At 44.3% G+C, this 12,117-nt stretch overlaps 1 protein-coding gene and 1 long non-coding RNA gene across 2 annotated transcripts; one reads left to right on the plus strand and one right to left on the minus strand.

Moving 5' to 3' along the window:
- Positions 1,166-8,898, plus strand: LOC110433798. Its single transcript, XR_002451118.1, has 3 exons — positions 1,166-1,498; positions 8,256-8,328; positions 8,493-8,898. It is a non-coding gene; the product is annotated as an uncharacterized LOC110433798 (long non-coding RNA).
- On the minus strand, positions 5,555-8,327 carry LOC8056568 (putative receptor protein kinase ZmPK1). The gene has a single exon (XM_002457240.2). The coding sequence runs from the start codon at positions 8,172-8,174 to the stop codon at positions 5,808-5,810; it is 2,367 nt and encodes a 788-aa protein (XP_002457285.1). The 5' UTR covers positions 8,175-8,327; the 3' UTR covers positions 5,555-5,807.

The raw sequence follows: 12,117 nt of genomic DNA on the forward strand, positions 1-12,117 counted from the left end.
AGCTGCTGCACCCAACATAATTATAGGTTTGAGTTCTTTCTGAAAGCCTTGAAGCCAACTCCCAAAGAGATGAGGAATTCTATGAGGTTGGGAAAGATTCAACGCCACTTTAATGTAGCCCCAAATTACCCGTGTAAATCGGCATTCGAAGAAAAGGTGCTTAATTGTCTCATTCTCATGACAAAAGCAACACTTCTCACTGCCTTTGCTAATTATGCTTTGCTAAGTTGTCTTTTGTTAAGATAACTCCCCTTCGAAGGTAACACATAAAAATCTTTATTTTTAGTGGGGCCTTTGTTTTTCAAATCAATATTTAAGATTGGGACGTCTTGATGGATCAAAGCCAGATATTGTGACTTCATTGACAATTGGCCTTTTAGGTCCAAATTCCAATGAAACACATCTTATTCCAGTGAAACATATCTTGTCCAAATTCTGCATTTCGATACGAGTTTTACCCCTCTTAATAGTACGCTTATCAATCCTAAACCACTCACACTCTCCACAGTGTTTTGAGTGCAAACCAAAAAGCTCCTAACCAATTATACCTTTGCCTTGAGTTTTTTTATTTTTCTCTTTCTTTTTTTCCAAGCCCGAGCATGATCACCTTAGTTCCACTATCACCATCATGATCATCACCCATATTGCTCACCGTTTGGAGTGTGCTTTCCTATCTCATGAACACTAAGAGCAATAGATTAACACATAGGGTTTCATCAATTCACCAAAACCAAACTGGAGCTTTCAGTGTGATTGGCAGCCGCGGGTCAAGGAAGGGTCACATAATGCACGGGGGGAGGAGTGCGCGTACGTGGTGATGGGCATTCATCTCCAACAAGAGATGGAATCAAGGTGAACCTTGGGCCTTATTTAGTCCATAATTGGATAATAATTGCCAAATAAAAATGAAAATGCTACGGTACCCAAAAGTAAAAAAAAAAAGAGAACTAAACAAGGCCCAAGGTGAACTGCACACATTGCCTCGGCTCGAAGCTGTTGGGCCTAGCCTAGATATGAATTCCAGACGCTTAATTTTAGAGGCCTGAAACTGAGATTGCTATATGGGCTGACCGCTGGGGGGCTGTCTAGCATGCCTCCAACCAAAGAGGCCCGAGGTTCGGTGCGTACGCAGGCCCGGGCACAACATTTCAGACTTCTGACCACGAGATCACGGGAACTGCTTAAAGGCGGCCGAACGTCTCGCTCGCCGTTCGGTCAGCGGCTCCGGCCTCCGGCCTCCGGGGGTTCTACTCGACCACACCAACGGCCGCTCGGGTGAAGGGATCACTCATTGTCCGCGCGCTGCCGCCGCACGTCGGAGCTGATAAACTTGCCCCGCCGCCCGTGCATCGTGCTCGTGCAGTGCAGCCAGCCGTTCTGGAGCCAACAGCCGAGCCCTCGGTGTATCTCGCCCGCGCCGGCAGCAGTTCCCTCAGGCCACCGCGGGCCCCAACAAACCTCTCCGCTCGGCTGCGGCACCGGTAGGCTTATCTGGCAGGTGAGGCTTCTCCCATATCCTTTTGCTCTAGTTTTTAGTGATTAATGTCTCTGGCATTCTGACGAACACCATGTGGGCACTGACGAGCCTGCTTTGTTTCCATTGCTGATATTTAGCGCTAGGGTAATCCGGTATTCCTGTAATGGATCGCTTGGCTGTTGGCTCAGTTTTATGATACTGCCTCTGTTAACTGGTAATTTTGCCACACGTTAGTGCTGCAAACCTAACGCTTGTCAGTTTGTCGTAGAACTAGTTTATTCAGATGCTTATGTATGTTGCAATTTGCTTTTTTTCGGAAGAGAGAAAGAAAATAAGACCAGATGAGAGATAGTGTTTTGGCTAGCGTGTTCTTTTGAATTCGAGGGCACAATTTTCAGATTCTTAAATTCGTGAAGAAATTTAATGCAACACAATGCTTCCACCTGTAGTCACTCCTCCCTCGTACAGGCATGATGTGTGGCCTCTTGTCGACGCAAAGTTGGGGTTCAACAAAGGTTGACTAAAATTTTGGACACTATTCTGTCATAATGTTATGCAGCAGAGGATCTAAGAGCAATGCAAACAAAGTTCTTTATATGTACATGGAACCAATATATGTTAAAACGAAGTGAATTAGAAAGCTTAAAAACATACTTCTTCATAGTTTAATGCAGCAAGAAATATTACTAATTTACTACAAGAATATTCACTGTGATGGCTTTAGTCTTTCATTGACCACTTTTAATCACAAGCAAATTGGATTGGCTAAGCACCAAGGAAAATTAAAATGAACTTATATACTCTCTCCATTAAAAAAATGAAGTCCATTTAGTTTTTCCTAAATCAAACTCGTCAAACTTTGTCCAAGTTATAGAAAAAATCACCAAGATTTACAATGTCAAACTAATTTCATTAAACCTACTACGAAATATGTCATGATAATGTATTTATTTGGTATCATAAATGTTAATATACATTTCTATAAACTTGGTCAAAATTAAAGTAGGAAGAAACTTAAGCAACTTACATTTTGGATTGGAGGGGAGTAGAAGTAGAATATAAAAAAAATAAAATAGTATATTATAATGGAATCTGAAGTCTACCTCATGGTTTAGGTAGGGAGTAGGGACTGCTGATGTAACATATTCTATCTAGGGATAACTCTCTAGGCATATCCAAATATTAAAGTCCTTTATCACCTTGTCACATGTTAGATTCACTTGACCCGTACCTCTTCTTAAGTTCACATATTATTTTCACGCCTTAGGAATCCACTATGCTTTTGTGTCTCTAGGGGCCTGTGTCGGATATGTCCAGACCATCTCAACTAGTTCTAGACAAACTTTTGTTCAATGGTTCTACCCCCAGCTGTCCTGTCTATCGCCGTTAGGGGCAAGCCTAGCGCAATTCATGGGTATTCACCCATTACTTTTGCCAAAAAACCTTTTTTTTTAGCAAAACCGGAGCTTCATTTATATATCATGAGAAGGATACATTCTGCTTCCATAATACCCCGTAATCCTGGTGGTGGTTCAAGCCACTTCTCCACCAGATTATTTCCGGATACTAATTTAGCACATTCATGAGCTAGTATTACATTCTCTGCTCGAATAAACAAAACTAAACTCAACAAAGCTGTGTCTGAGGTCCTGAATCTGCTGAAGAATGGGGCCGACTTCTGAATTCTGGCACAAACGTTTCTCCCACAGCCTCACCAGGACTTGTGAATCAGTTTCCAGCCGTAGCCGCTGCATTCTATGTTCTCGCGCAAGCTGCAAGCAACACTCCATCGTGGCAAGCCAATGCTTTTGTGTCCAGGACATTGAGGCAACTGTCATACCATTTGGCTCGGCCTGCAATGCATCTTCCATCGTGATCATGCAGCACCACACCGGTGACTCCCCATCGATCTTCCACACGGAAAGAAGCGTTGACATTGCATTTGATCCATCCCGGCTGAGGCCGTTGCCAATGCTGCCGAGCACGCTGCACCTCTTCTGACTTAGCCGGGTGTAGGAGCTGCCATAAATCATAAGTTGTATCCCTAGCCCATTCAATTGCTTTCCTCATCGGCACACCTGAATCACCATGTTGACATTGGTTCCTTGCCATCCACAGGGACCACATACCACATAGGATGACTGCTGCATCCTTCTCTGAGCAACAGCTGGAATCAACAATGTCTCTTGTCCATGTCTGAGGGTGCAATTTTGGTAGCTTCACTCCAGTTAGCTCTCTGGTCATTTCCCAGAAACGTTTGGCCACCGTGCACTCCACAAGCACATGTCTGATGGACTCCTCATCCACGCCACACACATCGCAGTTGGGCACCCGTTCAATGTGACGCTTGAATAAGACACCCTTTTCCGTGTTTCTCCAGATCCCAAGCCCATCTGTCATCCCCAGTACCTCTGATTGGCGTGCTTAGGATGGCGTTAGCATCAACTCCCACAAAAAATTGCTTGATCAAGGCTTCATTCCAGCCTCCGCTTGCTGTGATCAGTTCTGACACCGAGGTGACCGACGGATTATCAGGCACTACCAGCGGCTTGCCATCAAAGTGGTTTGGTAGCCATCTATCATGCCAAATGTTTGTCAGGTTTCCATCACCAATTCTCTTCACTAGCCCTTTGTTCAGCACCTCTCTCCCAGCTAAAATTGCACGCCACGTCTGACTGGCGTGTTTCCTTCTGGATGCTGTTAGAAAATCCGCATCATGATAATATCTTCCTTTTAAAACCTTTGCACGTAGCGAGTCCGGGTTGTCAATGACTCTACAGCCCTGTTTTCCTAGCATTGCCAAAGAACAGCCGTAGATCCCTGAAACCCATTCCACCCGCTATCTTCCATCGGGTGAGGAGCTCCCAACGTTGCCACTTGCTAGTAAGATGAAGACGGTAATTTGCTGAACTCCCACCCAATAATTCGAGATTACCGCCTTCATCTTACGGCAAGTGTCTTTTGGAATGAGAAGCCAGCTCCTTGGATAGGTAGGGACTGCCTGCGCGACGGATTTCAGCAGTACCTCCCTCCCCGCGCAACTCACCTCCTTCCCACTCCATGCGCCTACCAACTTCTTCACTCTGGTGGGCATGTACTCAAACGCCTCCTTAGTTGAGCGTCCAAGGGCTGTGGGGAGGCCTAGATACTTCTCTGCCAGTGCCTCCTCTATTTGCATCACCTACTTCACCTCATCCTTGGCCTCATTCCGGCAATTGGAGCTGTAAAAGATGGCAGATTTATCTTTGTTTACCAACTGTCAAGAGCTGGCACTATAGATTCTCAAAACTTCCTGGAGTCAATCAGCCCCTCTTTGCGACGCTTCAGAAAAGACAATGCAGTCATCCGTGTACAGCAAGTGCGAAATCCAGGGGGCATGAATCCCAATTGACCTTAGGAGACAGGATAAACCTTCTGAACAAAGCAAAAATAAATATGGCGAGATTGGGTCACCTTGTCGAATGCCCCTTGTTGGTTTAAAAGGGGTAGAAAGATGACCATTCACCCGCACTGAAAATGAGACCGTGGTGACACATCTCATCACTGTTGTCACAAAATTCTCTGAGAAGCGAAGCTGAAGCATAATGCCTTGTAAATATGCCCATTCAACTCGGTTGTAAGCCTTTGCCATATCAAGCTTGACAGCACAAGCTCCCATCTTCCCCTTTTTCCTCTTCAAATAGTGAATACACTCGTAGGCAACAAACACGTTGTCTGTTATCAAGCGTCCTGGAACAAATGCGCTCTGTGTCTCTGCCCCCCTTTTGCCAAAAAAAAAACTATGTAGGCCATCAATAAACTGTTTCTTTTTATCCTTAAATTTTTTTAATACACACTCTCACAACACTCCCTCCGTCATGTAATATAGTATATTCTAGCATTCAAAATTTGTCCTCAAATATAATGCATTTTAGAGGACAAAATTTTTTTTCATTAAATATTTTCCATTTATCAATCAATCAACATTAATCATGTTGATGATAGCGTATGATTAGGAAATAAAAATTAGGGTACATGCGTCTTTTATGTTCTCTCTTAATTTGTCTTAAAATTCCTAGAATGCACTATATTGCAGGACAGAGGGTTGAAGCTTCGCGCATAAAGACCAACTGATGAACCCATGATAATATTTACCAGAAGTGTGAAGTAAAAAACAATGCTTCAGGGTCCCATTGATCCATTGCAGTTAAAGGATCTGGATTTATCCATAGAAGGATTCATACAACAAAAGGACTGGATCATTTTCTCTAGCAAATACTCCTTAATTTTAATAATATTCGAGAATTCAATTCTTCATTTTGCAAAGCAAAACAGGATCGCTTATTGCAACTCACCACGAGTAGGCAGGGTGATCGTCTTGGTCAGCACATGCCAAGAGCTCTATTATAATATCGTTCATTGTAGGCCTGCTGTTCCTTTCTTCAAGACAAGCTATACCAACTTGTAACATTACCTTTGCTTGCTCAGGATTGAAATGACCTTGCAGTCTATGATCAACTATATCCTTCACATCTCCACTCTCAAGAAATTGCTTCAAGCCCTGCACAAACTGTCTAAGCTCGATTTCCATCCCATCGACAGTTATCCCACTTGATATCCTAGTACCTGTCAAAATCTCAAGAAGGACGACACCATAACTGTAGACATCAACTTTTGCATTGATTGGCAAGTTTAACGCCCACTCTGGTGCCATGTACCCCATTGTTCCTCTCATATGTGTGAGGTTGAAACTAGAGCTGCCTCTCTTTGAGAGTTTGGCTAGTCCGAAGTCTGCTATCTTAGCTTCAAAATCTCGTGTCAGGAGTATGTTCTCTGGTTTTACATCACAGTGGATCACCCACTCAAGGCACTCATGATGGAGGTAGGCCAAGCCTCTTGCTGTTCCCAATGCTATTTTGAATCGCTGGCTCCATGCAATTAATCTCTCACTGCTTACATTGCCAAATAGATACCTGTCAAGTGATTCATTCTCCACATACTCATACACTAGTAGTTTATGTTGTCTCTCAGAGCAGAAACCCCACATCCTTACTAAATTCATGTGGTTAATCCGCCCGATTATACTCATTTCTGCCCACAATTCCTCCTCACTGTGTGAGAAGTTCGTTAGCTTCTTCACTGCCACTACTCGCTTATCTTCGAGCACTCCTCTGTAAACAATTCCAGAGCCCCCTCTTCCAATCTCCTCCTTGAACTTCCCAGTTGCTTCCCTTAACTCTTGGTGCGTGAACATCCTGAATTGGCTTGTTACCATCCTGTAGCCTGCCTCCATTGACTTGGGAATGTTTTGCTTGCTGGAAAGAAACCACCAACTTGTACCAGTAAAGAGCAGTACTAGAGCTCCCAGTATTGCTGCAAACACATAATAAGTTGTCCATTTTTTATCGACACTGCTCATTCCATACATACTTGCAGATCCTTCTACAATCTCAGGAATATTCCGGTTGCATGTGAGATGAGACTTTCTGGAGACTAAGGATGTCGATATGCCCAAATCCTTGGGTAGTTTTATATAGTTGTCACCAGGAAAGCTTGGGTCGCTATAGCCATTGAAGAGAACAGCTTTAGTGTAGCAAAGTCCAGGTCCCTTCTTGTATGTGAAAGCAGAGCAGGAGCAGGCATCCAAGCAAATTTTGCTGCATTCTTCAAGTGAGACGGACTGGTTGAAGGTCTGATCGAAGCCATAGAAGTCAGTCCGAGGGAGCTTGATGAACTGAAACTCTTCTATGTTGTTGCAGCTTTTGCTGAATTGTGGTCGACAACCTTTGTTCCAAATATGTGGATCAATCATCTCATGTCCTGGTGGACATGAGCAATGAAATCTTGGCGAGGACTGGCATATCCCATTTTGTCCACATAACCCATGCACGTCGCACATTTTTGCTATGGCCTCCCATGAGATTATCCACTTCCCATCAGATGCATTCAAGCTGTACATTCTGAGGTTTCCATCATAATCAACCGTAAGCCTTCTTTTGATTACAGTACCCCAATCAGATGACTTTATGTTCAGCCCATCACTTGAGAGGAAATAACCTTCAGCATCAAGGACCGCAACCCTTGTGCTATTGTAATTTGTTCGCCCATTTTGGAACACACTGTAGTCTGCACTTGGCCAATAGATGCTTGATATATCCGGTCCATCATACATGAGGCGCAGCACATTGTCGTTGTCAAAATACAGGCTATAGTAACCAGAGACTAACCGTGTTGCTTTAGTGAGGGCCTGAAAAGGCAGCAAGGTGTCAGTTGGTGAAGAAAAGCTTTCCCATAGAACTGCGCCATTGGAGTCTCTGATGATAAGGTTGCCCGTATCAAGAAGGGCAACTGTTGTGCCCTTCCCAGAACTTGTCTTGCTGTCCCATGTCACGGTGCCATTGACACCAGTGAGGACCAAGTTGCCACCATGGTTGAGCGAAACCATGGAGCCATGGCCGTTCACCGGGGACTTGGGGTTTGCAGTCCACACGACTGTCTTCTCCATGGTATTGGTGAACCAGATAGAGAAGGAGAAAGCATTCCCTCCAACTTCATAGAAGCCACAGGAGAAATCAGCATTGGGTGAGGTAAGGAAACTTTGTTTGTAGTCTTCTACCAGTAAGGATGAACCAGTGCGTAGCATCTGCTGGGGCGAAGCATATGAGGATGGAAGAAGGGTGAGCAAGGGAAGAACGAATAGAGAGAGGAACCTGGCCATGTTTTCCGGGTCTTGACTCTTGAGGCATGGTATGGTGCCTCCATTTATGATGGATCGTGAATTTATCTTGTCCTGTTTCAGTACCCATGCTGGCCGCCTTCGGGAAGTCAAGTCTTTGGCGGATGCTGCAACTTGTACGCCTGAGCCAGGAACAGTAGGTCTTTCTTCACACTGATTATCTCACGTGTCATTCATGGTCATGGCGGCTTAGAGAAAACAGAAAGGGATGAATTATGTAAATTTTTTAAGCCCCTCTTATTTTATGGTTGAAGGGAGGTATGAATGCAAATAATTCTGTTTACCCTTTATCCATTTCAGGTGTTATACTTCAATAATGAAATATCTCGGCCCTTCAATTGCTCTTATATAATACTATAGTTTTGATATCATTGGGCATCCATCAGATGACGGCCGTTAGAACTGGCAACAGAAGTTTGTTGGGGTCAACCACAAGCTACGCATATTTGTCAACATCATCATATTTGTGATTGTAGGAGTAATATTTGTTTTCTTGGACGTTCTGTTCATGAATGAGAAATCAAGAATGATTGGGTATATTAGCCTATTGTTAATTCAATGAGGTTGTGCCCATCCTTTTCGGGACGGGGACGTGTTGTCGTGTTGAGACTCATTTGAGCATTCCTGTTCGTTTGAACTTATCAGCTGTCAGCTATCCAGCAGTATTTTTCTTTTATAATAAATTAGTCAACAGTACTTTTTATCATGGTTTATCAGCCAACAGTCCATTAAATTGCTAGTTGTGGCAGAGGGGCAGAGTCGTTAGCAGCCTCCCAGTTGCAGTGCCCTGTTCGCTACGGTGACAGTGACGGTTTTATAATGGACTTCTGAGTTCTGACCAAGAAACTTGTGCAGATCATGCATGACGTTGCCACTATTCCCAGATATTAACATTAACATCATTATGATAGTAATATCTATTTTTCAATTCTTGGGTGCAAACGTGAGCTGGAGTTGTTTTTTCCGCGTGATGTTTATGTTCCTACTGATTGGTATGAACTGTGAACCGCCATATGAATATTCTATACTGAATCGTATCTGGTTCAGAGCTAGCCGGCGATGAATTTCTTGAATCAGGTGTCTGTTTCATTGCCCATTTTCTAGGGACCTTGTAAAATAAAGAGCTGTTCAAATAAAGAGTTGCCAAATCCATGAGTTTAGCAACGCGGCAAAATGATTTTGAAGCCATTTTTGTGCTTTCTTTTTCCTCCAATAGTTTTCAATATTTTGTTCTAAGAAAATGAAACTGGTGCCATATCATCCCATTTCTCCTAGTTTCTTCATTGTCCGGGCACCGTATTGCTGGCCATGGGCGGTTGGGAGGAGGGCAGGTATCGGCGGGCGGCAGAAGACACATGCGAGGAAGAAAAAACACACAAAAAAAAAAGGAGAGACAAGTGGCTAAGAGCAAATATTATAATACAGCCAGGCTGTAAGATTTCTTTACAGCCTTCTTACAGCCCACTCTGTCTCACAAGATTTTTTTGGTTTTTGTGTCTGAGTCTCTTCTCTTCTCTCTCCTCCACCTCAGCATTTAGCTGGCTTACAGCCTACTATAATACTTGCTCTAAGCAATTAGGAAAGGGCACATGCACGAATATAAATGAAGGAATGAATGAATGAGTGTCACCATCGTTTTAGCAAGCATGGAAAGCTTGGCAGCAAGAAAGCGAAACTGGTTTTGCATGTCTCTCCTATGCCTTCCCCAACGCTACATGTTGGTGCTGCAGGTGTCCGATCTGTATTAGTTTGCAGAAATCTAGTTAGTCCATAGTTAGATAATAATTATTAAATATAAACAAAAGTGATCTAGAGATAGTCAAGGCGATCCTCCACGCTTTTGGAAATTTCTCAGGCCTCCACGTAAATCTTGAAAAAAGCTCCATCCACCCAATTAGATGCGAGGAGGTCGACCTGGATCACGTGCTCTCCTCCTTTGAAGGGATCAGAGGCACCTTCCCTTGCCGTTGTCTGGGTTTGCTGCTCCACACGCGTGCGCTTCGGAAGGTCCATGTACAGCCCCTAATCGAACGCATCGGTCAAAGACTTCCTAGATGGAAAGGAAGATGGCTCAACAAAGCTGGCCGCCTCACCTTAGTCTCGTCAGTCCTCTCATCCATGCCCACTTACCACCTCACGGTGTTCCCGCTCGCGGCTTGGGCAAGGAAAAAAATAGATAAAATAAGGAGATCTTTTCTTTGGAAAGGAGAAGAAAACACAAATGGAGGACATTGTTTGGTCAATTGGCCGACAGTATCAAGGCCCAAAGACCTGGGCGGGCTAGGGATACTAGACTTAGAGAGGTTTGGAAGAGCTCTCCGTCTACGCTGGCTATGGCAAGATTGGGTGGAAGAGTCCAAACCTTGGACGGGTGCGGAATTACCTTGCAACGACCTTGATCGGCTGCTCTTCAATGCATCAACAAAAATCACAATTGGTGACGGTGAAAAGGCCCGCTTCTGGCACAACAGTTGGTTGGACGGCGAGGCCCCAAGGCATCTAGCGCCCCACTTGTTCGAGCTAGTCAAAAGGAAAAACAGGTCGGTCAAGCTTGAACTTCAAAACAATAACTGGCTTCGATCTCTAAGCGGCCGAATCACCACCGTTGTCCAAGTTGAAGAATTTGTCTCCCTGTGGGTCAGAATCCAAAACATCCACCTCACACCGGGCGTTCGGGACTCCATTATTTGGAGATGGACAGCTGACGTCACTTACTCCACCAGATCAGCTTACAGGATACAGTTCAAAGGTTCCTATGGGGGCTTCCGGAGCAACCTCATCTGGAAGGCTCATGCAGAAAACAAGTGTAAAGTGTTCGTTTGGATTCTGGTGAGAGGAAAAATCCTCACGGCGGATAACCTGCGAAAGAGAGGATGGCCACACCAAGACCACTGCGCTTTGTGCGGTGGCCCACTTGAGACAGGGCTGCACATGGCACTACTCTGCCCATTCGCCAAAGCAGTATGGAGCCTTATTCTACAATGGGAGCACTTCGATGCCCAATTGATCCTACCATCTCAGGATCCAACCCTTTTAAGCTCATGGTGGGAAGAGGCCGAAACCAAGATAACTAAGGGGGAAAGAAATCGTTTCAACGGTATGGTGATCTTCACTTTCTGGAATATCTGGAAGGAGAGGAACAGAAGAATTTTCAACAACGTCCATGAATCGGCAATGCAAGTGGCTACAAGGACCAAAGAGGATATCGAGCAAAGAAAGAGAGCACTAAATTGGAGGGGGTAGTATATAAGCAAAATCTGTAACTGTTTCTTTTTACCCTCCAAGACCTTTGTGTACATAAACTCTTTTTTCCTCTCTTAATTGAAAGGCAGAGCTCCTGCCATTGCGTTCAAAAATATAGTATCCAAAAAATTTTCATCCACCCACAAGAGCCAAAGTTGCCTTTTTTCTTGGGGAAATGGGAGATGTATAGCCTCATTGATGGCTGCCTGCGTCGCAGCTGCCTAAAAAACGAATTGTAGGAATGGTTTTAAATAACTTGTGGAAATGACCTTTACTCGGTGCAGAACTTCCTGCTCCATATGTATATGGACTAGTGCAGCCGGTATTTTTGTCAAGTTCATGAAACTGGTTTCGACTGCGTGTGGACAAGAGCCCCACCGGCTCTCTCACTCTGGTCAACGACCCTCAAGGCCTCAACCAATATCCTGACGTCTACTAGATCTGTGATGTGTTTCTAGGGAGCATCCCACGTATGAACGTGTTAGAGCACCTGCAAGCCTTGATGTCATCTGGTACTATCACAAGATTTCTGAAAATACAACCATCATATATGCTGGCACCAAGAGACACATCGTCTCACCACTATGGCTAAATACTCCTTCTAGCCCAATTTCGTCCAAGAGTTTTATCAAAAGTCCAATACATCTGGCTCAAGGGCTTTTCAATGAATTATTAATGACCA

This window comes from Sorghum bicolor, chromosome 3 (assembly GCF_000003195.3).
Source record: "Sorghum bicolor cultivar BTx623 chromosome 3, Sorghum_bicolor_NCBIv3, whole genome shotgun sequence".
Lineage (NCBI taxonomy): Eukaryota > Viridiplantae > Streptophyta > Magnoliopsida > Poales > Poaceae > Sorghum > Sorghum bicolor.